The following is a 26,219-nucleotide window of genomic DNA, read 5'->3' on the forward strand; positions in this document are numbered from 1 at the left end:
AGCCGAAATAAACAACGTGATATGATGGTGTCTCGGAAAATAACGAGGCATCCAAGCTCAATTTTATTAACTCTGCGGGGCAGATTTACAACTTTTCACGAAAGGTTTAGCAGGGTCAGAGGAGTCAGTGACATGAAACTCGCTGGTCAATTTTATTTGTATTTCGCTGCTGACACAAAAGGCTATTTGTGTGTCTACATTAGGCGTATGCATATTAGGCCTACCCATATCAAGGTTGACTTTAATACGACTAGCGGTTTAGCTGCATCTCACTACTAAGATAACCGATTTTATAAAAATATATAAATGCCATGTTTGTAAAATGGCCTCCACCATCGTTATACCATGCCAAGATATGTTAAATGGGAATGAAAGACTTATTGTGCATGACTGTAAAACTGTTGGCTAAAACATTGTGGATGCGAATCGTCACTTCAGAGTTACAATATGAAAACAATAATAATATAATTTATTTTAATAATTTTGGTTATGTGGAGTACCTCAGACTTACCACGTGCTGGCGCTACATTGCTGATTTATATAAAATAGATATAAAAATTGGGCCTCCTTATAATCATTTATTAAATGTTTTCCCCCAAGGTGGACGCCTGAACCCATGCGGAAAGATGGGGAGAGGAAGGTGGAGGTGGCGGTGGTGTGTGGTGGGGATTGAGGAGGGGGGGGGGGGTCATTGTAGTGGGGGTGGCTGGATGGGAAGCTAAAAAAAAGAGCGCTTGTGACTGTGCCGGTGGAGCTAGCCAGCTTTAACCTTAACACACATCCACCATACACACCGTGAGCCGGATTTGAGACTGCAAAAGGAAAAGCTTGGTGAAAGAGAGTAAGTGTAAGGGAGAGCGAGAGTGGCGAGGACAAGGGAGTCGAAGAGAGAACTGCCAGATATTGTCCAAAGAGGCAGCATTTCTCCATCTAGTTCCGGTTTCTCTCTCTCCCTGTCTATGCTTCCAGCGATCTAGGACTTAAACAAAAGGCAGCCACCGAAAGGCATAAAGGACAATTATTTCAAAGGGATTCGTTTTAATGCATGCTAATCATGAGCTCATATTTTGTCAACCCTTTATTCTCCAAATACAAAGGTGGCGATACACTGGAGCCAACTTACTACGACTGCAGGTTCCCTCAAAGCGTCGCCCGTAGCCACACGCTTGTCTACGGACCAGGAGCAACTGCGCCGGGTTTTCAACACCCGTCTCATCATGTCCAGGATTTTTTCCATCACGGGGCAACGGGCATCTCAAACCCAGGATACCAACAGAACCCCTGCGCTCTGGCGTGCCATGGAGATGCAACGAAATTTTATGGATATGAGGCCATTCCGAGGCAGTCGCTTTATGGTACCCAACAAGAGGCGAGTTTAACGCAATACCCTGACTGTAAATCCAGCAGCTCTAACCCCGGAGAAGGACAAGGCCACTTAAATCAAAACTCGTCTCCCAGTCTCATGTTCCCTTGGATGAGACCCCACGGTTAGCAACATTATTTTGAGTTCTTATCTTGTGCGCTTGTGCGAACTTGAGTATATATGTATAGGATTTGTGAGTGTATATTTGTGTAAGCATGTGAGAAAGGAAGTATAAAAAGGGAATAAGGAAAATAAACAGAGTCCCCGTCATGTAATAACTCTAGCCAACAAACCATACACAAATTGAGCTATTTCAACTTTATTACTGACCTAGTGCTACAAGCAACTTTTTGAATACTTCTACTTGCATGCATTTCGCCCAATTGCCATGTAATCTTGTGGTATGGTCAAAATGCAGCCATGGTAAAAAGGTTGCAGATCTTGGATTTTGATTGCAGATGTCTTCTGTAGTTCGTTAGTTGTGTATAGTCCTGTAACAACAGCAGCGACAGTAAAGCATGTCCGTTTAATAAGTCAACTTCATACCCTAGCACAATTATGCCTGAGCATGAGGCACAGCAACTTGAAATAGTTTATTTATCTTCGCTGTCATCGTCAGTGGACCATCAGGAAAGATTTATAATATAGTCGTGAAGAGTAAGTGTTGTCATTTACATGTGGTAGGGATACAGTACAGTCCAGTTTAATGGCACTGAAAAGTATAGCTCCAACTTTCCACATCACATTCAAAATGCCTGATTATCCTCATCCAATCCGATACAAACAAATGTCAAATAGACTTAAATTAATGATATCTCTGCGTAAAAGTGTGTGTGTGTGTGTGAAAGAGAGAGAGAGGGAGAGAAAGCTCTGAAATGGCTGTGTAGATCAGTACAACCAAAGGTGCATATATATACATGCCAATGACGAGATGGCCTGTTAAAACGATAGGCTAGGCCTACTTATCTTTTTTTTAAGGATGACTCCGCTGAACATATAGAGTATCTCGATGTCATTACTTGATTGTTATAACATTGGTCATCACCATCAACTTAGTCCAAGTAAGTTGAGAGAAAACAATATTTTAGCAGATTAAAAGACTGTCGATCGATAATTTCATTCGGTCTGTTCATTGTTTTATTTATTAACCATGTCCTTCTAAATACAATACAGTATGTGGAAAGGTGTGAGACTGATATAAAAATATCTGTATTCTGAATGTCATATATACTTAGTGATCATATACTTCTTTTACTTTAAGCCCCTGGAAGACGCAATGGAAGACAGACGTACAGCCGCTACCAGACTCTGGAACTGGAGAAAGAGTTTCTTTTCAATCCTTACCTCACACGCAAGCGGAGAATTGAAGTGTCCCATGCCCTGAGTCTCACCGAGCGACAAGTCAAAATATGGTTCCAGAACCGGAGAATGAAATGGAAAAAAGAGAACAACAAAGACAAGTTTCCGGGTCAGAGGGGAGAGACCGAGGCTGAGGAGGAGGGCAACGAGGACGGTGAAGTGGACGAAGGGGACGACAAGGAAACGGAAGAGAAAGAGGAGACGAAGGAGTGATTTTATGATCTTTTATGGTTATATGGCTGAGGGTCTCACGAAAAGGTGATGAAGGGGAAAGAGGGGGGAGGGTGCTTGTTTATTACTATGATTTCAGTCAGAAAACAGAGAATCACAATCTATCCCACACAACCAAGGAAAGGTACTTGTATCTATGGATCCAGACTGTTCAGTACACGCGAACATGACCCAAGCCCTAGGTTCCTTGATTATTTAACCCTGTTTTGGAAGTCTAGTGCGTTATCAAAACATGTAAGGATTAAATCGCATGACAAACAGGGGCTGTAGTTTCAATATTCTTTCATATTTCAAACTTGAAGTGTTATCATTGGAAACGTTGTATGTTTTGTCCAAACTAATAACTGATTGCCCTTCAGCTGAAGGTTTTGTAAATGTACTCACAGCTGGTGTCAAGAATCAGTTCAGACGTGATAAAGTAATAATAAAAAAGGACCGGATAGCCTACGCCACTGGCAATTGTAAATCAGCCCAGCAGACATATAGTTTTATAGATTACATTATTATTGTGATTATTATTATTATTATTATTATTATTATTATTATTATTATTATTATTACAAAACCGTAATTATTTGATTTGACCTTATTGTAAGTAACCCTTTCAAACTCCTGAAAATGCTACCTAAGCCTGGGGAGCTTGCAATATAGATTTCTCAACGGACACTTACGTTTTTAATACAAATGTGTTTTTTTTATTTTGGAGGCCGATTATTTTCTCAATAATTACCCCTTTGAATGTCTTCAGAAGACATTAGCTCAAAGCCAAGCTGAGATATTACCAAGAGTATACCAAGCACTACCTACTCAAAGAGGCCTTTGCCTTATGAGAATTTGTATTCCAATCATTGGCTCTTCTGTATTTCCGTATGACACTTACAAATTTCCCCAACAACTTAAACTGCCTATAGAAAACGCACATTTATATGTAGATCATCATACATGCACCAATTATTGTTCTATATTATTAAGGAGTGGTATTTTAACGTGCTGGTGATAATAGCTTAGATTTTCGATTGCACTGAATATAATCTTTGTGTATGTCTTGTAATATCTTACTGTTAACGATATGCTCGTTTTACTGGTGTTTCTCATGTGAAAAGACAGAAATGTGTGTGTCCACGCCATTGTTACTGGCATAAAAGGAAAATAAACAAAATGGTTAATCTTATTTGCTGTCTTTTTTGCTCATTTTCGGCAGTTATAACATGTTTTAAACAAAAGATTAGTCGCTTTCATGACCTTAAACGGGCACATTGCTTGCATCGAATGCAACGATATAAATTCAACATTCAGAACGTTTTCAGGTTGTTGAAAATTGGTAATGGGTCGGTCCTGGATATTAGGTCAGGTTCAGGTACAGGTAGGTTATACGTATAGGAAACAGGTTGGAGAAAGACATGCAAGCAAATATTCAAGTAGGCTGTAAAAGGCTTCCAATTGTTAAATGATAGCCTATAACACACCTGATATATGTGTCACTGGAGTCGGGTGACCTGCTTCCCTGCCTTCGTGACAGATTTAGTCGACTCAGGCAAACAATTGAAGACAAAACATAAAATATGCAAAAGTTTTAGATACTACTCGTGGATGTTTGGGTTATCATCAGATTTAATCAAGCACTAGCCTATGGCTGCAATTAGGCTACTCCATAGATAAAGCAACGCACAATTTTGCGGAAATACATTCTGAACGCAAAAGGAATATCATCCACTGCGTCACTGACGAGCCACACAAGCAACACCTGTCCACAGGGGCCTAAAGCAGGGTCTCTGCTGAGGGTTCAGTGGCAAACAATCCGACAGCGTCAATAGTGTAAGGCAAGGCTGGCTGCACACTCAGGCTTCAGAGAACTCCTGGAGAAGCCGACCCTCGCATGTCTCCAGACGCTTTCCTGAGAGAAGATTGTATTGTCACGAGAAAGGCATTGTAAGTTTTCTGAAAATCTGTGACTGCAAGATGGTTTCTGTTTTTCAAACGTTACAATTTTTTAGCTAAATTATATAGCCTATATAACAGCTCAATAGTCTTACAGTATTTTGAAGTGTTATGACTGTTGAAATTGGTAGAAAATATAGTGCTTATTTCGATGCAACAGCAACAAGTGTATCTCTAGCTTAACAAGTTATTTCTTTGACTTCAACATTTTGGGGATATAATTGATAAGCAAATATGAGCAGTGCAATGGGGGAACAATTCCTCTTCAATATCGAGACTAGTCTAGCCTATACCCTGATAGCAGTAGACTTCGGATGGATCACAATAAAAAAAAAAAAACATTTCGTGTTATGGATATGCTTTCCCAAAATTATTCAGCTTTGTATGCATCTACAGGAACATGTGAGCCAAAGCTTCTTCACTTATTCTCCTCTTCACTGGTTTTTGACACGTAGCCTAGGCCTACGTTTAATTCTTTATTCTCAGAGATTCCATATTATGAACTACTTTATTATCATAGACTAGGCTACATTATATTAAGTCAAGCAGACAACGCTTTATATGTGGAGTATTGAAGAATGACTAAAATATAGTATAGAGATAAATATAATGAATAATGAGACAAGCAAGTTGAAATCTGTGAAGCACAAACTAAATAAAAGCTCAGATTCTGTAAGCACTTAAGCTCGCCACGCTGGAGCAGAAAGCCGACTACCAATATTAAATAAATAATAATTTTAAAAAACTCTGGAAAAAGTATATAATCAGGCGACCGGATGTGCCTTCACGTAGGCTGATTTGAACAAAATACGCAGGACTAGCCTACTTATAATTAAGCCAGAAACAATTTCAGCGTAAATGGATTTTGAATGTTAGTAAAATGAAATCATTGTCTGAACCTATTCGAATTTCATAGCCCTACTATGAATGCATTATAACTTACATGACTGCATACCTGCATGCCGAATCAAATAAGGAAAATGATAGAATAGCTTGACAATAATTATTTACGTTTCGTCATGAAGAATTGCCAGTTTGCCGTTTTAATCACTGCCAATTCAGCACATTTATCTGCCGTCTGCGTTTTTGTGCTCTTCTTTGACACAATTCTTTAAACAACTGTTGAAATTACTGGAGGTTTCCGGTGGGTGCAATTGTCTGAGCATTGTCCATTCGCCGGGCTATTGTATGTGGCACCAAATTAGGCCTTTTAGATACCTGCAGTAAAGTTTATTGGTGGTATAAACTCGACAGTGTCGTTTCCGGGCAGTCTGCGTTTAGTATAGACACAATGGTGAACGCAGGAAAAATTCTACTTGTGTTAGATATCAGGTGCAGTGCTACATTTAATCAATCTCTGCAATCCTATTTGGTTCCCTTTTAACCGTTTTACCTGCATCGTCAGAAGTAGTTTGACTTTGTCCACAACGAAATTTTATCAAACACCTACGTCTATAGAGAGGAGACAATGAAACAGGTGGAGTCCTGAATTTTACTACTCAATCGAAATTTAAATAGATTAATATGCTTAAACGAAAAGGGTATGCAAACGGGATTCTCATGAAGTTGTTTTGGCTGTTCTTTCAACGCCGTTGTAACTAAACCACAAGGAAGTTACAGGGCTATATACATGTAACTTCAAAAATATTGTTATTAGTGCATAAGTCAATTTCTCCAACAATTACAGCTAAACATTGAGACTATTGGGCAACTTGACCTACATCATGACGTGTTAGGCCTACACCAACCAACTTGGAAGTAAATAAAACGAGTTTTCTAGCAGGAAAGCGCCATATGAATGTTGGAAAATTACATAGGCTAGGCCTATTGATAGAACATTGTTTTAAATGAACGAATCAGACAATCCAAAAAGAACGCCGCGGCCTACAATCTTGAATGTTAATGGACCTGAACACCTGCTCTAGCTTATATTTCTAACCCAATAGATTGTGTATAGAGAGATTATGGCGCATTGAAAGTAGTACAGTGATTGTTGATTAAGGGACATTTTACTGAAAAGTCATATTCTGAAACAGTGCAATCGAAATGTATTTAAGATGTGAGGGGAATAAGGTGCGCCATCGTGCTACATGATTGTTGCATTTTTCGCATGTATATAGCATATCATAGCATAAGATAGATAGATAGATAGATAGATAGATAGGCAAGGTTTCCTCTGTTCTCTTCACCGATAGCCGCGTTTGCGATAGGCCTAGGCTAAATAAAAACATCAAAGCCATTCTTGAGCATAGGGTTAGTCAGGCTATCCCCTCATCCTTGGTTTGAGTAAGAATGTCTTTAAAAAGTCATGTCTATATGACTGACACCTATCTTTTACTTTTGTTTATGGTAGAGTTCTGTCTTGCAGCTTGAAAGAAGGAAATTATGCTTGACAGTTAATGGTACAATTTTGGTAGGCTACCAAATACATATTCTGCAATGACCAGCACCATCAGCATCACTAACATTAATTCGTCTGCTGCTTTTGCCATTGCCATTATATTATGGCTACTACTAGTGACTTTAGCTTCTGATGGGCCTAGGCTAAATCATCATGTGTTTGCCAAATCCATGTACCTTTATGGTAGACTCACTCGAATATTGTCCACGTGCTTTCATTAAGTTATTAGTTTTGTATGAAAAAATACCAGCCTGCATAACATGGCAAGAATTGGATCGAGGTGAGGGGGTATAGGGAGAAAACACAAGACATTCCTAGTTGTTTGGGGGAATTTACAGCTGAGTAATAAAAGTTTACGACTGGATCGCTTCTCCCATTGGTTGTTGAAGATCACGTGTCATCGCTCCATGAACATGAACTTTATGCCGTTGTCTTCCTCACAAATGCGTCGTTTTAGCGGCCAGAGTTTCACCGAATGCGCCTATAACACATCTTGTGTCTTTTACCGCTTTTTGACCCAGAAGTGAGTATGTTTTCTTTAAACGTTGTTGAGTAGGCATCCTCTATCATTTGACTCATTGCCAGTAATGGCCTCGCTACAGTCACCGCCTCCCGTACACCATCTCATCCTATCCTGGAAGTTGAGTTCAGAGTGCTAAGGAGATAAGCAGGCAGTTAGGATCACTGTCTCCATTTTTGTTGTCAAATTCCTGTTTTGCGTTAGACACTTTGGAAAAATAGCCAAAATGGCCTCTGTGTTCTCTTTCTCGATGAGCTTGCCACTGCATTGGCAGCCTGCCGTCACACAAACAACTGCGAAAACGTGGGTAAGTAAGCAATTCACGACTCTTTATTGGCTTGGAAGTTTCCATAACAGTCAGTGTATGAAATGTGCCCTTTGCTTGTTCATTTGAAGCTTACAAGATCAATGCGTTTCCATCTCGTCACAGTTCTTAGCCTAAATCTAGAAGCCGCTAGCTTTGTTGGATCAGTAGCGTCAGTGTGCGTGTGTTTGTGTGTTTGTGTGAAACCTATGAGATGGTCCTTTTATATATCCACCCTTTACCTTTGCAAAGTCGCAATCTAAGTGGTTTGAGGTTGTGTTTATTATGTGATGAATGTGCCTTTCCACGTGTGTGTGTGTGTGTGTGTGTGTTCCGTGTTCTTAAGGGGAGTGCGACTAGGGAATGGTGTGAAATGAGAGTTCTGGTCAGTTTGCACAACGATGTGTGGGTAGCGGTCAGGGTTAGATCATTAGGACTCCGTTTCTTACCTGATTGTTTGGCATTTTGTCTGGCCATGGCATTCGTGTACTAATTTCTAGTTGTTATTGGGAAAAGTTATCTTGCAAATGACCAATTGGAATGGAGAGCAATGAATATGATAAATGTTTACCCGTTGGTCAGCGTCACGTGGCCATCGTTATAGTATATTGATTTATTTTGTCACTGAATTTTAAACCGAACGTGGAATACTATTTTTAATTGTTTATGCCCAGTATCTCTGTCGAAGACAATTAGCGACTTGTTTGGTGGTAGTGCGCCACTGCATCGTTTTTTTTCTTTAAAAAAAAACCGCTCTCCAAAACACACAAACGCCCCTGGCCGAGACACAATCTCGTGCCTAATATGATGCGCGCTCTGGCTTGCTTGGAGCGAGTCTTTGCCTACCCCAACATACTGGCATGCAAGGGAAATTAATGCTAGAAATGTATCAAACAAAAACACCATTGCTTAAGTTGTATATGATGATTACCCAGTGCATCCTGAAATAATGTCTGAACAGTTCATCATGTTCATTGCAGCTCATTTGATTGATCCAGACAGGACCACACATTAGAGGGTTATTTCAACAATCATTGTTGGGTTTTCTAAGAATCCACATCTGTCTCTGTAAATGACCAGGTTTGCCATCAGCGCCAATGCAAAATTATGAAACGGGGACATTCAAATAAAATATGAGGTGATGACATTGCTATCACTGACTTACTGCACGAGTGGTAAGGCCCCCTTTGTCTTCTGTAGTGGCTATGAGAATTATCTGCTGAATCAGCAGTGCATCTGTCTTTCTCCCTGTATCTCTCAACACACACACACACGTATATTTGCTGGTCCTTCTAATCATAGACGATTACCTAGGGGAAGGTGGGCACGTGCCTATAGGGCCCTGGACTCTGATGGGGGTGGACTTGGCCCATTTGTGCATATTGACGGTCCAACAAAAAAGGTCGAAACAAAAAAGCGACGCACAAATGATGACCGAATAATACATTAACGTTAGACTCAGTAGAGAACAGCAGTGTGGTTAATCTGTGCCTAGCCCAATGGCCTGTGCCATGATGCACTTCTGATAGGTGAGTACAGGTTTCTCTCTTGGACTGGGATCAGAGATTTTAATCTATAGCAATGCAGTTGTTACTTCTTATGCGTGGAGGTTTTGTTAATTGTAGGCTGGCTGGCAGAAGGCATTTGGAGAGCATAGGCTGTGATGGTTTGCCTCCATCATAAATAGCACGAGAGAGAACAAATTTTGCTTCAGCACCCTCTGGTTTGTGTGATATGAGTTGGTGAGCCTCTACAGTAACATAGCAATCGTTTTTTTGCAATACTCTGCAGTGTGTGTATGGTGTGTTGGTATGTGTCTGCGCGCAAAAGCGCGCGCGTGTTCTTTGGGTGAATGCGTTTGTATGTATATGCGCGCGCGCGCGTGTGTGTGTGTGTGGGGGGGCGTTGTCATGCCCAGAGTCCGCGGTCATGATAATCCGCCCATGCTTCCAATACTGCCACCTTGTGCCCACTCGGAAAGGGATCCAGGCATTCAGGTTAGGCTCTTTGAAGACTGCACTTACTGTGAGTCATGATTGACATGTATCAAAAGGCAAATCAGTAACTACGCACAATTAGTTCTTTGGGAAATGCCCACTTAAAAACTGGTCTCCGAATTGTGCATCTGGTATCCAAAAAGCCGTTAGGTCAATAAGATTTTCTTTTTAGGTCATGAAGGTATGTATTCTTTCCTTTTTCGAGTTGTGTCCTAATGGGCCTATAGTATATTATATATTTCTAAAGAAATACTTTTATAATGTTGGCCTGGGACACCTTTAGCAATCCCCTAGCCACAGCTTATCCCGCTAGTGGCCTCCATGGTGCCCTATGCCTCATTGGATTTCCTGGCACAGTAATCGTTCAGCTTTGTTTATTGTGTTGGCCTTTGTATAGGCCAACACAATAAACGGTACGTCGTTCAGTTATATGGCCTATAGAAATACGTCTTATAACACTCTGAATAAAACAGCGCTAACGTGGGGCTAACATATTTCCACTCAACCTATAATTTAGCGAATATATGCCAATATTGTTGGTCGCATTGCATATTAAGTAATATAATTTAATAATCCATCTGTGTGCTATATTTATCACATGTGCACAGCCCTCATAGTGCCTAAAGCTCGTATTAGATATTACCATTTGATAAACAAGCTCAATTACCTCCCCATAGTTGTCAGATAAAGGAAGGCTCTAAGGGCCTGAAGCTTTCATTGTCAGTGTGATTGGCTTGTAAGCAGTGGCTACTGCTGCCTGCAGTGTGTAGTGCGCAAGTCATCTTACGTCCAGAGTGATCACTCCGATCCGTATTGGAACATGTTTTGTAAGCCTGCATTTGTTGTTGGTGATCTGTTCCATATTTGTGTGTTCATATTTGTTCCCATTTAAACACCTGAGTAGCCCATTTTCAGTTTTCTCTTCTAGCTTTTTGGGGGGTAGTTATGTGTGTATATAGACCTAGCGTCCGAGCCGTAGGACACACAAGTAAGCTACATCAAAACTCAGTCAAAACACTTTACTTTGATATCTGCTAATCATTCCTTTATTTGCCAGTATTTTAAAATGATTATACATGTAATAATGATTCATAATATCATAAAAATTACACGATGATTCACACAACTAAACAGCATATGAAGACCGCTATACTTGAAGGCATTTTCGATGCTGGGCACTCGTCTGATACTGGATGCTCGTCTTCTGAGACCTAGAAAACAGAATTATGTAGGCTACTTCAGGTAATAATGAGGAAACAAAAAAGCAATTAGCAACACTGAAAGTTGAATGTATTTAGACCATTAAAAATTCTATGACTCCATAAGTTTGGATATTTCACAAATATGACTCCCATAAATTAGAGCATCTTTCCACGTATGTGTGTGGGGGAGGGGGAGGATATTTTGACAGTGATGATAATCACTCTCAAGCAACTCCCGTTGCACTTGCGATTTCTGATTGTGTTGCTATTGGTAGATCCTTTGTTTTCAGCTTTCTGTAGACTATGCACCTCTGTTCAAAGGCCTCGTAAAATAGGAAAAGTCCCTTGGCCCCACCCATGCATTGCAGGACTATAGATGATCTCATTCTAGTTGAAGATCATCTTTGTCAAAATGGTACAAACTAGTAGCCTATATGGCTAGTGGTATGGGGGTTTAGGCTTTGTATAAGTAAATCCATTGGACTTCTCGAAGTTGGCGACGAATGGCATGCACACTAGGCCCAGCCTATATGTTAGCAGTAGGCTATTACAAAAATATTGAGAGCGTCATCTTAAAGGAATTTGTATGTCGAAAGGGGCAGGGCAGGACAGACTCTTTCTTGTCTGTGTTTGAGTCTTATTATGTGTATTTCTTTATATTAATTATATTATACTTCAATTAGCTGTAGCTATACCGTTTTAAGATGTTTAGATAGTTTTAATCGAGTAGGCTACATCGTGTAAAAGAATGCTTCGCCTTTTGTTTGGTTTAATAAAAGGAATACAAATGGTATATTGGTACACTAGTGCAGACTATCCCTGCTTACTTCCTTACTTCTTTAAGTCTGAAAGGAATGAGTCAAACTGGCCATTTTATTTCAGCTACATATGCGCAGGCATGCCCACGTGATTTGTCTTAAGGGCGGCCATAAAACACTTACGAGTCTTTCTCCAGTCACATAGGTATGTCGAAAGCCTGGTTGCTTTGTTATGCACTACAACTTAAGGTCAGCAGCACACGAGTAAAGAGTCATCTTCTCTGATCATGATCTATCATAATTACACTATCAGAGCATCATCGCGCTATTGCTTTATGGGGAAACAAATCCAGTTTTCAGCCAGCAGTTCAGTTAGCGGTATGAAGCGACCTCTGTATAACTTAATCGGTTATTGACGCATCATCTTCAGTCACAGTTTGATCTGTTTTATCTGTCTGATGAAAGATACACGTGTTTAATATTCTTGTTAATGCAACATGAATCCTGGATTGTCATTTGACTGTAAGTCATACAGCACAGAGTGGTAAAGTTTGTATGTAGACCGTAACGTTTGTCATTCGTTTTGGAATTTATTGTTTTATTTTGCAGTTGCTTGGCAAAAATTGCAAATATGTAGGCACTCGTGGAGAACATGCTTTAATACTGTGTGAATGCTTCCAAACATACATGAGTATTTTTTGACTGACAAATAGCAACATAGGCCTACAAAATGCATTTAAATAATAATAATTTAAAAAATATTGATATTTAATTTAACCTCCCTTTGAAAACATAGATTAGTTTGTAGACGTTGTTGTTGTTGTTGTTGTTGTTGTTGTTGTTATTATTATTATTATTATTATTATTATTATTATTATTATTATTATTATTATCACTACTTAACGTAGGGTCTTTGGCTACTTACAGGTTATTTCAAGCATTAAGAAGAGCTTGGCACAGTTATTTGGATTTAGACGGTCTTGTCTTCTTCGTAATATCCCAAATAACAATGGTTTCTGACAGTTCTGATCTGATGTCCTTACGTTTTAACATCTGCGATATGTCAAGTAGCCTATGCGTTTTGGAGAATAGTTCTATAACTATTTTTAAATGATTATAAATATAAAATAGCCTACATTTCTTACCGAGACATACATGGATAGCAAATAACGCTTTAAGATGACTTTTTGTGAACAAAGAGTACAAACATAGACTGCATATAGCAATGAATTAAGGTCTGAGGTGAACTTGATTGACATGCTGAGCCAACAACTCCCTATATTTTAAACATTATAATTGTAGAAAAATGTATTTCTTTTGTCATAGCCTACAATATCTTGAAATAGCATCCATCACTATTCACCAAAAACTTTGAATATCTCAGTACAGGCGCAGCAATACCGCAGTGGAAGTACAGACAGCCTGTTGCGGTTTAATCATGTGCGCATAGGAGGTACCCCATAAGCAACTTAGTCTAAGTATGTAGCTTTCATTAAATAACTTTCGAACCTATGTCGTGTTGTGTTGTTTAGAGCGCTGGTTCCAGACAACATAAGATTTACATGTGTGTACATTTACAATTGCATTTACATTTGTTACCTTACAAAAAGGTATAGGCGACACGTCTAGTCTAGTGGACACGCAGCTACGCTTTGGGCGTGATTTAAGTTTGGAATGGCTTGTTAGTTTTGTCATTGAAATGGAAAATGGATGCATTGGAAACAACATGTTTCCACAAACAGGATAGGAAGACAGTAGGCTATGTTTTGTGAATCTGCAAAATATATACAGTTTTCTGTCATTGAAAATCACCGTCAGTCATTCAGAGCAAATATCGACTGTATACGAGTAAGTGGAATTGTGCCAGTTCTTGTGTACAATTATAGTATCGAAAATCGTAGTAGTCTAAATATGAGCCCAGCAAGTATGAGCCGAATGAAATCAATAAGTCCGGTTTAAGTTACACATATCATTGATTAATTTAACGTATTGATTGATGGTCATTATGATCATTACAGGTGAAATAAGTCATAGGTATTAAATAGGCCTGTACATTCCAAATTGGTGGCATTCCACTGGGATGCCTTAATGTTGACTGCAAGATGCCAGAGCAATGTGTAATTTATTTTAGTGTAGTGAAGATCACGTTTTTAAAGACAAAGCTCAACCTCAGACAGCAGTCCTTCAAATTACTTTACTGTGAATTATACTTAGATTTCCACCTATCTTGTTCCTCTTTTAATTCCATTATAAATCCCCTTTCGATGCATCCTTTTCATACAGGCCGCGCGCTCGCGCTGAGTGTGCGTGCGTGTGCGGGAGTGAAATGAAGAGAGGCTCTGAGCTCACGTGCGCGCGCAGGCGTGCGCTTGCGTGTTTTCTTAAAGCTTTATGTGCTTTTACCAGAGGGCTATGAGGATACAAGCTACATGTTCCGCAGCACTCCCCGCTCACAATTGGTGGAAAATGGTCAGGTGACACTGTCATATTGTCCTCCTTTGAGCCAACCTTAGCTATAACACTAGGTTTGACCGTCTTAACTCGAGTATAGAAATTAATAATATTGAAATCTGAGTATCACCTGAAAGACCCAGAGACGCCAGGAGGTTGCCATCTTATGCGACAGAAAAATACACACTTGCCCTGAAAGTAGTATCCCAACTGTGAGAGTTGAGGGATTGAGACAGAGAGTAGTTGGATGAAAAAGAGAAACAGGAGGAAGAGCACACGTGAGGCCGATAGGGAAGGTATGAATTCGTATTTCGCGAACTCGTCGCTCCCCTGCCATTTATCTGGTGGTCAAGAAGTTCTACCAAACGTCTCTCTAAACTCGGGCGGCTATGACCCAGTCAGACATTTCTCGTCCTACAGCTCACCCATGAGTCAAAACCGGATTTACGCTTCGCCCTTCTATTCACCTCAAGATAACGTATTTGGGACGGGTCGAGGACCATACGACTATGGATCTAATATATTTCTCCAAGAAAAAGATGTGCTCCCTAGCTGCAGACAAACAAGAATGGGACTTAATGGTCAGAGCCACATCACTCAGGACTACAACTTGGATCCAGGCAGGAATGGAACACAAGAGCAGAAAGGCAACGTTCAGATATATCCATGGATGCAGCGCATGAACTCGCACAGTGGTAAGTTTTACTAGGACTTAGGGAGAGAATGGACTGGTTTTACGATATGTCCTAGCAACAGTGTGAGATACTTTTTATGGCCCCATAAACCACTGCTGAATGGTTTGACTATAAAGGCCCTTTTTCAAAGAGGAGTTTACCATTTGTCCCTCTCTTTTAGCAGCAGGGAAATAAAACTTGTAAATATTTAGTTTTTTAAAATTATAGAATGCGCATTCCAGTGTAGTCTACTACTGAACTTTGCGATCATATTATGTTGACTATTTTTAATGGAATTTAATGATCTGACAAATTACCACTCTGTAACACCATAGCTATGGGATGTTAAAATATAAGTTGCTTAAGGTATTTAAAGTTAAGGTGTGTTCGTTTTCTGCATAAACTGTTAATGCCATTTGAATGCGATGTATTGGATTTGTTCAGCGTTTAACTGTAGCTGAAACCAATTATTTGTCTTTGTCTCTTTGCCACTGTATCATTCTTATTATTATGTGACATTTACCAGCCTCGTATTTGTGTTTCTTACATTGAGCAGGGGTTGGCTATGGTGTAGACAGACGCAGAGGTCGCCAGATCTACTCCCGGTACCAGACACTGGAACTGGAGAAAGAATTCCACTTCAATCGGTATTTGACGAGACGAAGACGCATCGAGATTGCCAATGCGCTCTGCCTAACTGAACGCCAGATTAAAATTTGGTTCCAGAACCGCCGTATGAAATGGAAAAAGGAGAGCAACTTGACCTCTACTATCACGGCGAGTGAATCCACTGTTGTATCTCAAGAGGCAAACAAAGAGAGTGATGAAAATGAGCCAGAGGAGAAAAAGGAGGACTGATCCTCATTCTCCAAATTCCTGCATTCTGAACATTTAGTAGACATAGTAGTAGACAGCAACATAACTACCTATTCATGACATTTTACACTTTAATGCATGATAAGCATTGTTATTCAGTTCCTGTTTTACCACCTCCTGTGCGTATGTACCCACTTGCAGGCGCAGAAACTCACTCTCCCATATCAGTACAGAAAACACGCACGCGCACGCATACACACCAGCACGCACGCATGTTGAGAAACTGCAACAACTAGGTTTTTATATTTAGTGCAATTCTGCCGTTTGAATCGGAGTGAGGAATATATGCAACTTTGTGTGCTTGATAGTGCCAGTTTTATCCTGTTGCAAAAATGGAAATAATTGTTATCCTATAGAGCAGTCCATAAACATTTGGCCAGGGCAATGAGTAGGCTACATTTGCCTTACAGATGGATCGGCAAACCGTGCGCCTCAGCGTTCATTCCAAATGAAAACTGAATTACATATACATTTCTGTTGTTAACTTCTTTTGATGTTGTTGACATAATGTTGTATAAAAATATTTTTCATGAATTTCGATGTCTGTCCTAATGGACAATATACACTACCTACAGACGATTGTTCATATTTGTATATATTAATCCACTGCTCAAGCATGGATTTCAACCTTTCGTTTGCTATTTTTTTTAAGTGTGAAGCACACTTTGGCTTGTACAGGAGAAATTGCCTAGGCAAACGCTTTGAAGTATAACATTAAAATTATACAGAACAAAAATAATCTCATTTTTGATGTGAAGTGTTTTAAACTGTGCTTTATTTAATAAAAATGTTTCACAGTTTTTGCAATCTACTTTTGTACATTACTATACTACATATACATGATATTCTTACTTCGCACAGTGGAGACCTCATAGGCCGATGTCCTATTCAAGCTGGTACAATGAGGTGGGTTCTGCACAGTATTCACTCTGACTGATGATAGCGTTGAAATATTTTTCCCCCAGTAGAACATGAAGCTATAAAAAGGCTAAATGACACACAGTAAATGCTGTAATTTCATCAACCTTCGTTTCTAAGCCTATTCCTTAAGTGCTGGCACTACTGTATATAGTCTACTACAGAGTAGGCACCGAGACTGAACATCCTACGTATGTAACAGCAATTAGAATATAGAATATCAAAATAGCATTTCCTTTACTTCATATTTGAAGCAGGTTACAATGATGAATAATTTATTCACATGTGATTCACTAAAAACTGACTGCCACTGCGAATCCACATAGGCGTAATGAGATGTGGAATTGATAGATCCTGGGACATGGCTACTTTAGGATGGACGAATCCGTAACCACTGGTCTCTTAGGATATTATGCTAATAAGAACTATTTTATTATTAGCAGTAACATTATAAGCCTACCAATACTAGGCCATAGTACTATATGGCGGCTGCTGCTAGGCTACTACTACCACTACCACTACGACTTCAATCACCATTAATAGTGTAACTACTATAAAGTAACATTTATCGCAAAAAAATCATAATTAAACTGCTGAAAGAAAGATCACTGCTGTTTTAAACTATGTGTCTGGTGGAAGACATCGTGGCAACCACCTTATGACAATGGGTAGGCGAAGTGACACTCGTGGCCAGTGGATGGAACCGCTTTGCCCAGTAGCAAACACCAGATGACGCTCTTGGCTTGTTGTCTCGCCCCTTTTGCCCAAGCCCCTAGATAGTCCCCTCACCATGAAGTTGTCGGATACGTTTTCTCTTCATCCATCTCCAACCGCCTGGGGATCAAGCCAATTTATGACTGGCTAACATTTGCACGTGATTCTATTTAAGCATTCCATATTTGGGCAGTGCACGTCGAATCAAGAAAAAAAGAAAATGATTTCCCCACCTATAAATCCACGTATTTTTAAGGACAAAATCCCTCCAACTTTCAAAAGAGACACAAATCAAAAGGAATAAACAGTCAAACCAACAAGAGCAGGTGTGTGGCATACTTTACCCCCACTTTTCTACTCCTGTTGCAGCGTGAATTGCAGTAGCTATATTGCCTGATCCTTTTTTTAGATAAAATGAGTTCTTATGTTGCGAACTCATTTTATAAGCAACCGCATGACTCTTACAGCATGCACACCTTTGGCAACTATGGTTCACTCTCCGAGCTCCAGCAGAGCAGTTATTGCCACGGAGGTCTGGATCTCAGCGGAAACATCGCTGATCAGGCTTCCTGTAACTCCCCGAAACGGGAGGAGATGAGTGCAAGCCTCTGCGTCCGGACCAGCACGCCACCCGAGCCCCTTTCGCTGAAGCATAGGGTTGAAGGAGCTATGGAAGTGACCGCGAAGCCCAGCGGCAAAAACCGAGGGAACGAGATCAGAGACGAAAATGTAGGAAATCAACAAAATTGTTCGATCCAGAATTTGAATTCGAAGCAGCCACAGATATATCCCTGGATGACCAAGCTACACATGAGTCACGGTAAAGTGTGTCTTAAGATTCTTTCAGAGACTCAAAAATGGTCATCATTCTCAACCTTCGCCACATCTCCCTGCCTGTTTCTCTTTCATTCATAGTTTTCGTTCTTCAGTTGCAGGCCAAACGCAGGAAATAATAAAACTCTTGCTCGTAAATTTTATGACAGCCATTTATTGCTCGTAAACCTGCCCTGTTACTGTGAAGAGGTGATCTCTGATCAAATTTATGTTGGTAACGAAATTGAGTAGGACATCCAAAATTGTAAATACCACAAACAAATATTTTGAAGACACCCACTCTCACTTACGAGACTTATAATTTTACCCATTGTGGGTATAAGCTTTTCTAGATGTAGTGACTACACTGTTTTGACCTCACTGTGAACTCGCCCTCAGAGGTTGAAACATCTCTGGATGATACCCTAAACTACAGAAAGGGTTGAGGCATCGTGGTAGACTTTTGTACATTGCATTCATACTGTGATTAAGGATTTTGGGAAGGGGTGTTGTTATTTGCTAAGTTAGTTACATGCAGTTCTGCCAATACATTTGCAGTTCTTTAGCATCTCCTCTGTCTGCATGCTCACTTTTTATTTCCCTTGGATTAACTGCATGGATAATGCTCCCATCCATTACATTTTACAACAAGGTAATGATGTGATTGTGCTTAGCAGGACATAGCCTACTGTAGGCCTACGTGGATCACTGATGCTCTAAAACTAAAACCCTCACATTTTAGAAGCACAGTTTTGTAAAGGCAGACGGTTCAACGGGGCATGTTGGCTACTTAACCATCTAAATTGCACGAACATATATATTGTAGCAATACACCACCATGCCATATCAACAGGTGCCATTAAGTACCACCCATGCAATAGGAAAACAAGTATGCCATCAATTATCAACCAACACGATCCGTCATGGTTTCTTCGTTTCAACTGACTTTGTAACCCATATTTTTCTGGTGCCACTTCAGAATCCGAGGGTAAACGGTCACGAACCAGTTACACCCGCTACCAGACTCTGGAGTTGGAGAAAGAATTCCATTTCAACCGGTACCTCACTCGGCGCAGGCGTGTCGAGATCGCCAATAGCCTGTGCCTGAACGAGAGGCAAATAAAAATTTGGTTCCAAAACAGACGCATGAAGTGGAAGAAGGATGCAAAACTGAAAGTGAAGGAATCGCTATGAAGTCTTGTGTTAGGCCTGCTACTTCTCGTGTTGCTTAGATCAAGGAAACCCAATTACACATAAACATATAGGCCTATGTTTCAAAATGTTAAAATATATTTACATAGTAAATTATTTGTTTTTGTTTGTTTGTCTGTGTGTGTGTGGGGGCGTATGCCAGTTGCACCGTGTGAGTTTAATTCTGGTCTTATTGCCATAATTTTTGTTCTGTTTATGTCATATAACCAGATGGCCTACTTAGAAAACATAAAGGGAGGGTGCTGGCACATAATTGACACTCCCCATCTTAAAGATACATCCATCTTTTTTCATGACCGTTGTTAAATTAATCATGTGCACGGTTACTCCAACTTCCTGTACAGTTTACATTATGGTCTTATGTCGTCCCATGAACTTTTTACTTTTATATATTTCGTTTGTTATCATTGTTATTGTTATCACAGTGTGGTTGTGTAATTTGCTGTTGTGCACGTTTAAATGCGGCTAACCTCTCTGAACCTCCCTGACTCTGAGACCTGTATGTCTGAATGTTTGAATATGCCAGAAAATAGTTTGGATTTGCGTGAAGCACATGTAATAATTTCAACACTGTTGCAAATAGTGTGTTTTAGGTGAGGTTATGAGATTCAAATAATAGGCTATCCGCCTCCATCTTTATCATCAGACGTGATGGTGGCTAATATGACTTCACAAACTGGCCTATATGTCTTCCTATAAACATTTGTAACTGCAAAGTCATGTGTATGGCTCTTGGAAATGTTGGAGTTGTTTTGTTGAAAGGTACCCTCAATAAACTTATCTGGATTCCCATTGGATTTTTCTAAATGGTGTGTTTTGTGTCCCTACTCAACTTTAACATAGCCTGGATGTTTGTCAATACAAATCCGCAACCTAACCAAACCATCCTATTTTGAATCCTTAAACCAATACTGAGAGGATAGACTTCAAAAATAGTTGGATCTTCTATTATCCTGGACATATTGGATATGTTCTAATGTGGATATTTAGGCCAGTCTATTTTAAGACCAAGGATATCCCACTGTAAAACGTGTTTTAAAACGGAAGCACATATGAGTTATACTACGAAACACCGCCAGCCTCAATTAACTCGGGCATTATTTACAGTTGCTCATGCTCTCCGACAGATGCTAATAAAAGTTTACGACCTCAATAAAACTACTGCGTTTCCTCGCACCATTCAAACAATCACGACTGTTTCCTGTTATAACAGACCTACGCGGAAGCATTGTTACAGTAGCCCTTTGATGGTCAAAACGATATAGGTATCTGGTTGACGTAAACTAACAAAGTATCTTTCTGTCATTTTGAGGTTTGTGATTGCATTAGACTACATTTGGTAACGTCATAAGACAGGATAGACCGGATGATAATTAGGCCTATAGGCTAATGTTCCGGCAATTCATAGTTGTTTGTGCCAAATGGTCTAAATACGAAATTATTTTAAACTGTAAGTTATTTTAAACTGTGTCTCTCCTTTTCTTATTTTTAACCTAAATTTTAAAAAAAATCAGGGTAGCCTATTACCCTATGCAGCACAGATTCAAACAATGACGTCTAGCCTATTTGTCATCTTTAAAAGTGCTATGCAATGATCGAAGATTGTTTAATATAGGGTACTGACAAGTGTTTTTATTTATTAATTAATTTAAAATGGCTAACATCTGAATCTGAAGCTTAGGTCTGATTTCTCATGATGAAATATGAAATTACTCACCGTGGAACTGAGGTTTCACTGTACATGTTCCATTACCTGCAATAGAGGCCAAATGCTCAGTCAGGGCTCACTGCACGAATGCACTTTGTGAGCAACAGTGGATGTTCCCTTCTTTAAAACACCCTTTTCTGTAGCTTTCTTTTCACATACTTTAAACTTTTGAAGGTTATTTATGCTAGTTGCCTAGAGCTGGGCCGATGAGTGGTTCACTATGAGCACGTGGTATCATTAAAGTGGGTTTTATGGCCTGGAAGACCTGACAATGCCTCAATATATTTACATCATATATAATCTTAACTGTCCGGAATCGCAGCTGCCGACTCTCCTTATCTGTGAGAGTAGGGCTCTGAGACTGTTTAGTGTGGATTACCTCGTGGCGGGTTGTGGTCATCTTATAGCACCCAGTACGCTATGAATGGATTCTAATCGTGTGCGGTAAGTTAATACGCTCATTTCTGTAGAATCGGTTAAATTAACACCCGGCTAAAGAATACCGAATTAAGAAAAAATGCAATGAAATACTTTAGGTATTTGAGGTTAAGGGCGAATAAAGTTTAGGCTGGCTACTAGGACTTCTGTTTGTAAATGTGATTGCAAAACTTTGTAGACTAGGCTACTTGTCTTGTCTCTTTTATATATTTTTAGGTTAACTTATATGTTCATATGACTAACAGTTCTTCACAGTTTTGTAATTTCATTAGAATAATCTAGTTTTGGGTGCACTTTTACAGAAGCCTGTCACTCTGTGCAACACACAACGGCTTTCAGTTTTTTCAGTATATATTTTTACAATCTTTCGATACTGTCAGTCCATAGAAAAACAATGCTGTTTTATCAATTTTCTTCAATTCTCACAAAAACCTACAATCATAATGCTTGCATCAAACAAAACACATGGGTTTGAATGCAGTCTGGGGTCGTTTGAGGGGCGGGAAGAGCGGAAAAGCACCGCCAGAAGGGTCTGTCATTTCCATGGGGTCATGTACAGGGCAGCATGAACATAAAACAAATCCTTGGCATGGAAAGGTCAACCATGAGGATAATCACCACCACAGCACAGACGCTCCCTTGCCAGAATTCGGTGTCCACGTGACCTGCTTTGTTCAGGCTCATGTGAATCAGGAGTTTTAAAATCTTAACAGCCTATTAAGATTAAGGAAAATGCTAAATGTTTTTTTTTATTTTATTTGGCATTGACTTTTCCATTGACAGCAAAGAAGGTTTTGGTCAGGGGCAGAAATAGAATACTGCATCTTGCACAAACAAAAAAAAACCAAGGTCCTATACTGTATGCCTGCATATAAATTGCACCTATTCTGAAGCTATGCATTGTCCAGGCAAGCAGAGATCCCAAGGAGGAGGAAGCCTTTACTCAACTGTATGGAATGTGAATGTCGAAAGGCATCACTAGGGGTTCCACTCTTGCAATCCTAGCTGCAGACTAAACAAGGATACCTTGTTGTTTTGGCATAGACCAGAAACAAAGTGATACATTTAATATTCAGTTTTGGTTTTAGTTGTCCATGTCTGATGAACATGATGACCATGCTCTTTCCATAGTTCCAACAAGATACAGTCCTATCTGCATCTTCTAATAGAGGAATGGAACACTGATATCTGTCCAAAAATGTATGTGTGTATTACATGTAATATCTACAACACATTCAACATGTCCTGTTAAAAACATGGTCATCATGTTCATCAGACATGGAGGTGTAGGCCTTTTTTTCATCCCTTCTGTTTCTCACTCAACAGAGCTGTTATTCCTCATTTCCAGAATGACTCCCTGTTGTCTCAGATCACAAGTGGAAATATATTCCTGAAGTGTAAGTTGTCGAAACTATACATAGCATTTCCTGTCATTTCCTTGAGCTAATGACTACAACCAGGACCAGGGTAACTTGTGCAGGATGGAAGTATTGATCTCTTGATTTTGTTTGATATATGTAGAGGTGTACCAATAATAATGATATTCTGGCAGTAAAATTTAAAACACAAAATGACTTGAGCTGTGGGGGTTAAAGTGTAAACATTCATCCAGCATTCACAGAATTCAGAATTCTCTCTCAATGCCATCACTGATGCTGCTGCTGCAGTGAAACATCCAAACCTGTAAAACAGTCAAAACAGCAAAAATGGCATTTGAGTTGAATCCTCTATATCAGGATGTATTCTTGTGTTGATCTAGCTTTAATCTTTGTTGGTATTGTTTTGACCATGTTGATTTCTAGGAAGAGGTCATGTTGCAAAGTTTCTCCAGTGATCATCCTCATATTAATGAAACTGATGGACATGAATGGATGGATGGGTGTTCTAATTAGAGATCAGACCACAATAACTCATTAGTCTTATTTGAATTGATAGCTTGCAATGACGTTCAGAGTTGCTCAAGAAAAAAGGTGCTGGGGTTTTGATGCACATTTCAAACCTGATTTGTTATTCTGTGTGAATGCTTGATGTTCCAGGAGTAGGTCTGCTGGTAGAACAGGTCTTGGGTCTGTGAAATAATCTCTTGGTCAGATGGATTTTCAGTGATAGTCAGATTTGTCTCAGAGGAAATCGCAGTGTTTGGTTTCCGGAGTAGTATCTAGGTTAAAGGCACTATTCTAGGAAAATTACCTAAAAGAGCAATTCATTTCACTTGGCTTACTTCCAGGGGTGTGAAGATTTCACTCCATCTGTAAGCTCAACAAGCTTTACCACATACAAATGCAAATGCCGTTATGGTCATTGTGCATGTATGCTGTATAATAATCAGTCATTTAAAGGTATCCATACAGACTCCAGGGATTTAACTCGAGAATGAATCGTCTGTGTATACTCATGCAGGGCTAAACTTATTCACTACTTAAGCAATAGCAACATTAGCTTCCATCATGTTATTGTATCTTCAATGTTTTCTATAATGTCTCTGTTGTTCAAGAAAAATACAATATTCCTTTGCTTGGCATCCTATATAGTTCATACAACTTTTCCCACTGATTTTGATTTGGCTTTGTACCTATGCTGGTTCCTATCGCAGCTGTTGGGTAGAAATCTTGTATCTCCACATTTATTAATTTTCATGAAATTGAAAAAAAAAACTTGTATTTTTTAAATAATCCAACATTGTATCATCAAATACTTATACTGTAAACACACAACACAGGCACAAATAGGACTTAAGGTTACAGATAGATTAATATAAAATGAACAAAATGTGGTCAGTGGTTGTGTGTGAATACCTGACATTGAAGTCAATAAATTAAGTCAAGAGTGTAGCCCAATTTATTTTGTTAACACATTTAAAGATGCAGCCTTCATATCAACACAAATAGCACTGCATTTATATATAAACTGTCTGATCATGTACTGCTATGTGCCTTAGCATGAGTATACCATGTTGGAAGGTGAATGATCAGAAAATGGCAATTAATTAAAATATTGAGAATGTATGACTTACTATTCCTATAGTAACCCCCTTTTTTCTGTCTGTCTGTCTGTCTATCTATCTGCCTGCCTGTCTGTCTGTCTGTCTATCTGCCTGTCTGTCTGTCTGTCTGTCTATCTGCCTGTCTGTCTGTCTGTCTGTCTATCTGCCTATCTGTCTGTCTGTCTGTCTATCTGTCTATCTGTCTGTCTGCCTATCTGCCTGTCTCTCTGAATTGAATGTGGTTCTGATTGGATTATGTGGTGTTGCTTCTGTATTCTTTGCATTGCTCATTAAGTAGTTTCATTCTTGAACCCTTCCAATAAATTTAAATTAGTGCACCAATAGGGGGTGCTGTTACATGTCCTCCTTAGCAGAACAACTGGTCACTCTCTGTTCCACAAGGTCATACTTCAGTGGCATGTATTTCGAAGGACATGCAGGTGCAAACAAATATATCAGTTATATCATTCTGAGTCTGAGTGTGAACATGTGAAACAGAAGATTATACTCAATGTGGTGATCAGTGTAGAGCAGTGTGATAAAAACACGCGTTGATACTTGCCTACTAGCTTATAATAGCACATAGGACAAAGGCAATCTACAGGAAACTTATGGTACATCTACAACATAGAAGAACACTTCTGATGGACTGATAAGAAAGAATAAGACTTAGGATATTTAACTTTAATTGAGAACAACGTTTGTTCTGTTGCCGGTCAATATGTGGTCTACCTGGAGACGTCATTCAGTCTTCATAAAATAATTATTTGAATCTCGCTTTTAATTATATTCTGCCAATTAAGACGGAAACTGTAAACCAATTTACACTACCACACTGCCATCTGACAAGCTTTTGGCATTATAGGCTATTGAATAAGAGATGCCATGTCTGACCTCACTCTCATTCCTTGCTTCATTTTTTCATTTTAGCAACTGATAAAGCAAATTCCTTTTCAATGCATAGTCATTTAGTATGTTCAAGTAAAAGCTATTCAGGCGTATTAACATTTTGGGAGCATATGGAATAATTTAATTTCAATGCGCTATAATAAGGCCACAGAGCTCTGGGTTTCTTTGTTGTCCTTCAAGGATCTTACTAGATGTCTACGTTCATCACTATAACTAAAAATACGCCAATACATTGGCGAAATGAAACCAAAAATAACCTGAGCTAAATGCAGTCGTTTGTCCTAGTTTGGGAGATAACCGCCCTTGGACTGAACGCTTAAATTACCCTCATGCCGAGACAGAGACAGGAATGTGAGACTACGAAGATTGGAGGAAATTGGTCTTTTATCGTAATTATTAGGCTTGAGATTAAATGTTTGTTGAAATGGCATATTGAAATTATGATGTCAG

The 26,219-nt window shown here is 39.4% G+C and overlaps 4 protein-coding genes across 10 annotated transcripts in view; all 4 read left to right on the top strand.

Annotated features, from left to right (window-relative positions):
* Nucleotides 1-729: 729 nt before the first annotated feature.
* On the top strand, nt 730-4,124 carry hoxc8a (homeobox C8a). The gene is made up of 2 exons (XM_048240683.1): nt 730-1,487; nt 2,625-4,124. The coding sequence occupies exons 1-2, from the start codon at nt 1,046-1,048 to the stop codon at nt 2,933-2,935; spliced, it is 753 nt and encodes a 250-aa protein (XP_048096640.1). The 5' UTR covers nt 730-1,045; the 3' UTR covers nt 2,936-4,124.
* Nucleotides 4,125-4,867: 743 nt separating this feature from the next.
* LOC125293052 (homeobox protein Hox-C4a-like) overlaps nt 4,868-26,219 on the top strand; it is a 43,090-nt gene continuing 21,738 nt past the window's right edge. For 3 of the 6 annotated variants that reach the window (XM_048240674.1, XM_048240678.1, XM_048240680.1), the window contains exon 1: nt 7,413-8,119. The gene's annotated coding sequence lies outside the window, so the exon portion shown is untranslated. Of the gene's footprint in view, nt 4,883-7,412; nt 8,120-21,823; nt 21,884-26,219 lie in introns of those variants that run through there. The other 3 variants (XM_048240677.1, XM_048240679.1, XM_048240676.1) reach the window with 3 other exon arrangements.
* hoxc6a (homeobox C6a) lies at nt 13,856-16,843 on the top strand. Of its 2 annotated transcripts, none has more exons than XM_048240684.1 (2): nt 13,856-15,219; nt 15,752-16,843. In XM_048240684.1, exons 1-2 carry the CDS (start codon nt 14,772-14,774, stop codon nt 16,054-16,056), a joined length of 753 nt encoding a protein of 250 aa, XP_048096641.1. In that variant the 5' UTR covers nt 13,856-14,771; the 3' UTR covers nt 16,057-16,843. The 2 variants fall into 2 exon arrangements, with proteins under 2 accessions (XP_048096641.1, XP_048096643.1); XM_048240686.1 differs by having other exon boundaries at nt 14,142-15,219; nt 15,755-16,838.
* Nucleotides 17,512-19,807, top strand: hoxc5a (homeobox C5a). Its single transcript, XM_048240687.1, has 2 exons — nt 17,512-18,526; nt 19,499-19,807. The coding sequence occupies exons 1-2, from the start codon at nt 18,121-18,123 to the stop codon at nt 19,711-19,713; spliced, it is 621 nt and encodes a 206-aa protein (XP_048096644.1). The 5' UTR covers nt 17,512-18,120; the 3' UTR covers nt 19,714-19,807.

Source organism: Alosa alosa, chromosome 4 (assembly GCF_017589495.1).
Source record: "Alosa alosa isolate M-15738 ecotype Scorff River chromosome 4, AALO_Geno_1.1, whole genome shotgun sequence".
NCBI lineage: Eukaryota > Metazoa > Chordata > Actinopteri > Clupeiformes > Clupeidae > Alosa > Alosa alosa.

Bases quoted from the DNA above. Each gene is read 5' to 3' on its own strand.
- hoxc6a (XM_048240684.1), top strand. From the start codon at position 14,772: ATGAAAAAGAGAAACAGGAGGAAGAGCACACGTGAGGCCGATAGGGAA. The intron at 15,220-15,751 runs GTAAGTTTTACT...TCTTACATTGAG, and splicing joins GCGCATGAACTCGCACAGTG to CAGGGGTTGGCTATGGTGTA.
- hoxc8a (XM_048240683.1), top strand. From the start codon at position 1,046: ATGCTAATCATGAGCTCATATTTTGTCAACCCTTTATTCTCCAAATAC. The intron at 1,488-2,624 runs GTTAGCAACATT...TTTTACTTTAAG, and splicing joins CCCTTGGATGAGACCCCACG to CCCCTGGAAGACGCAATGGA.
- hoxc5a (XM_048240687.1), top strand. From the start codon at position 18,121: ATGAGTTCTTATGTTGCGAACTCATTTTATAAGCAACCGCATGACTCT. The intron at 18,527-19,498 runs GTAAAGTGTGTC...GTGCCACTTCAG, and splicing joins CAAGCTACACATGAGTCACG to AATCCGAGGGTAAACGGTCA.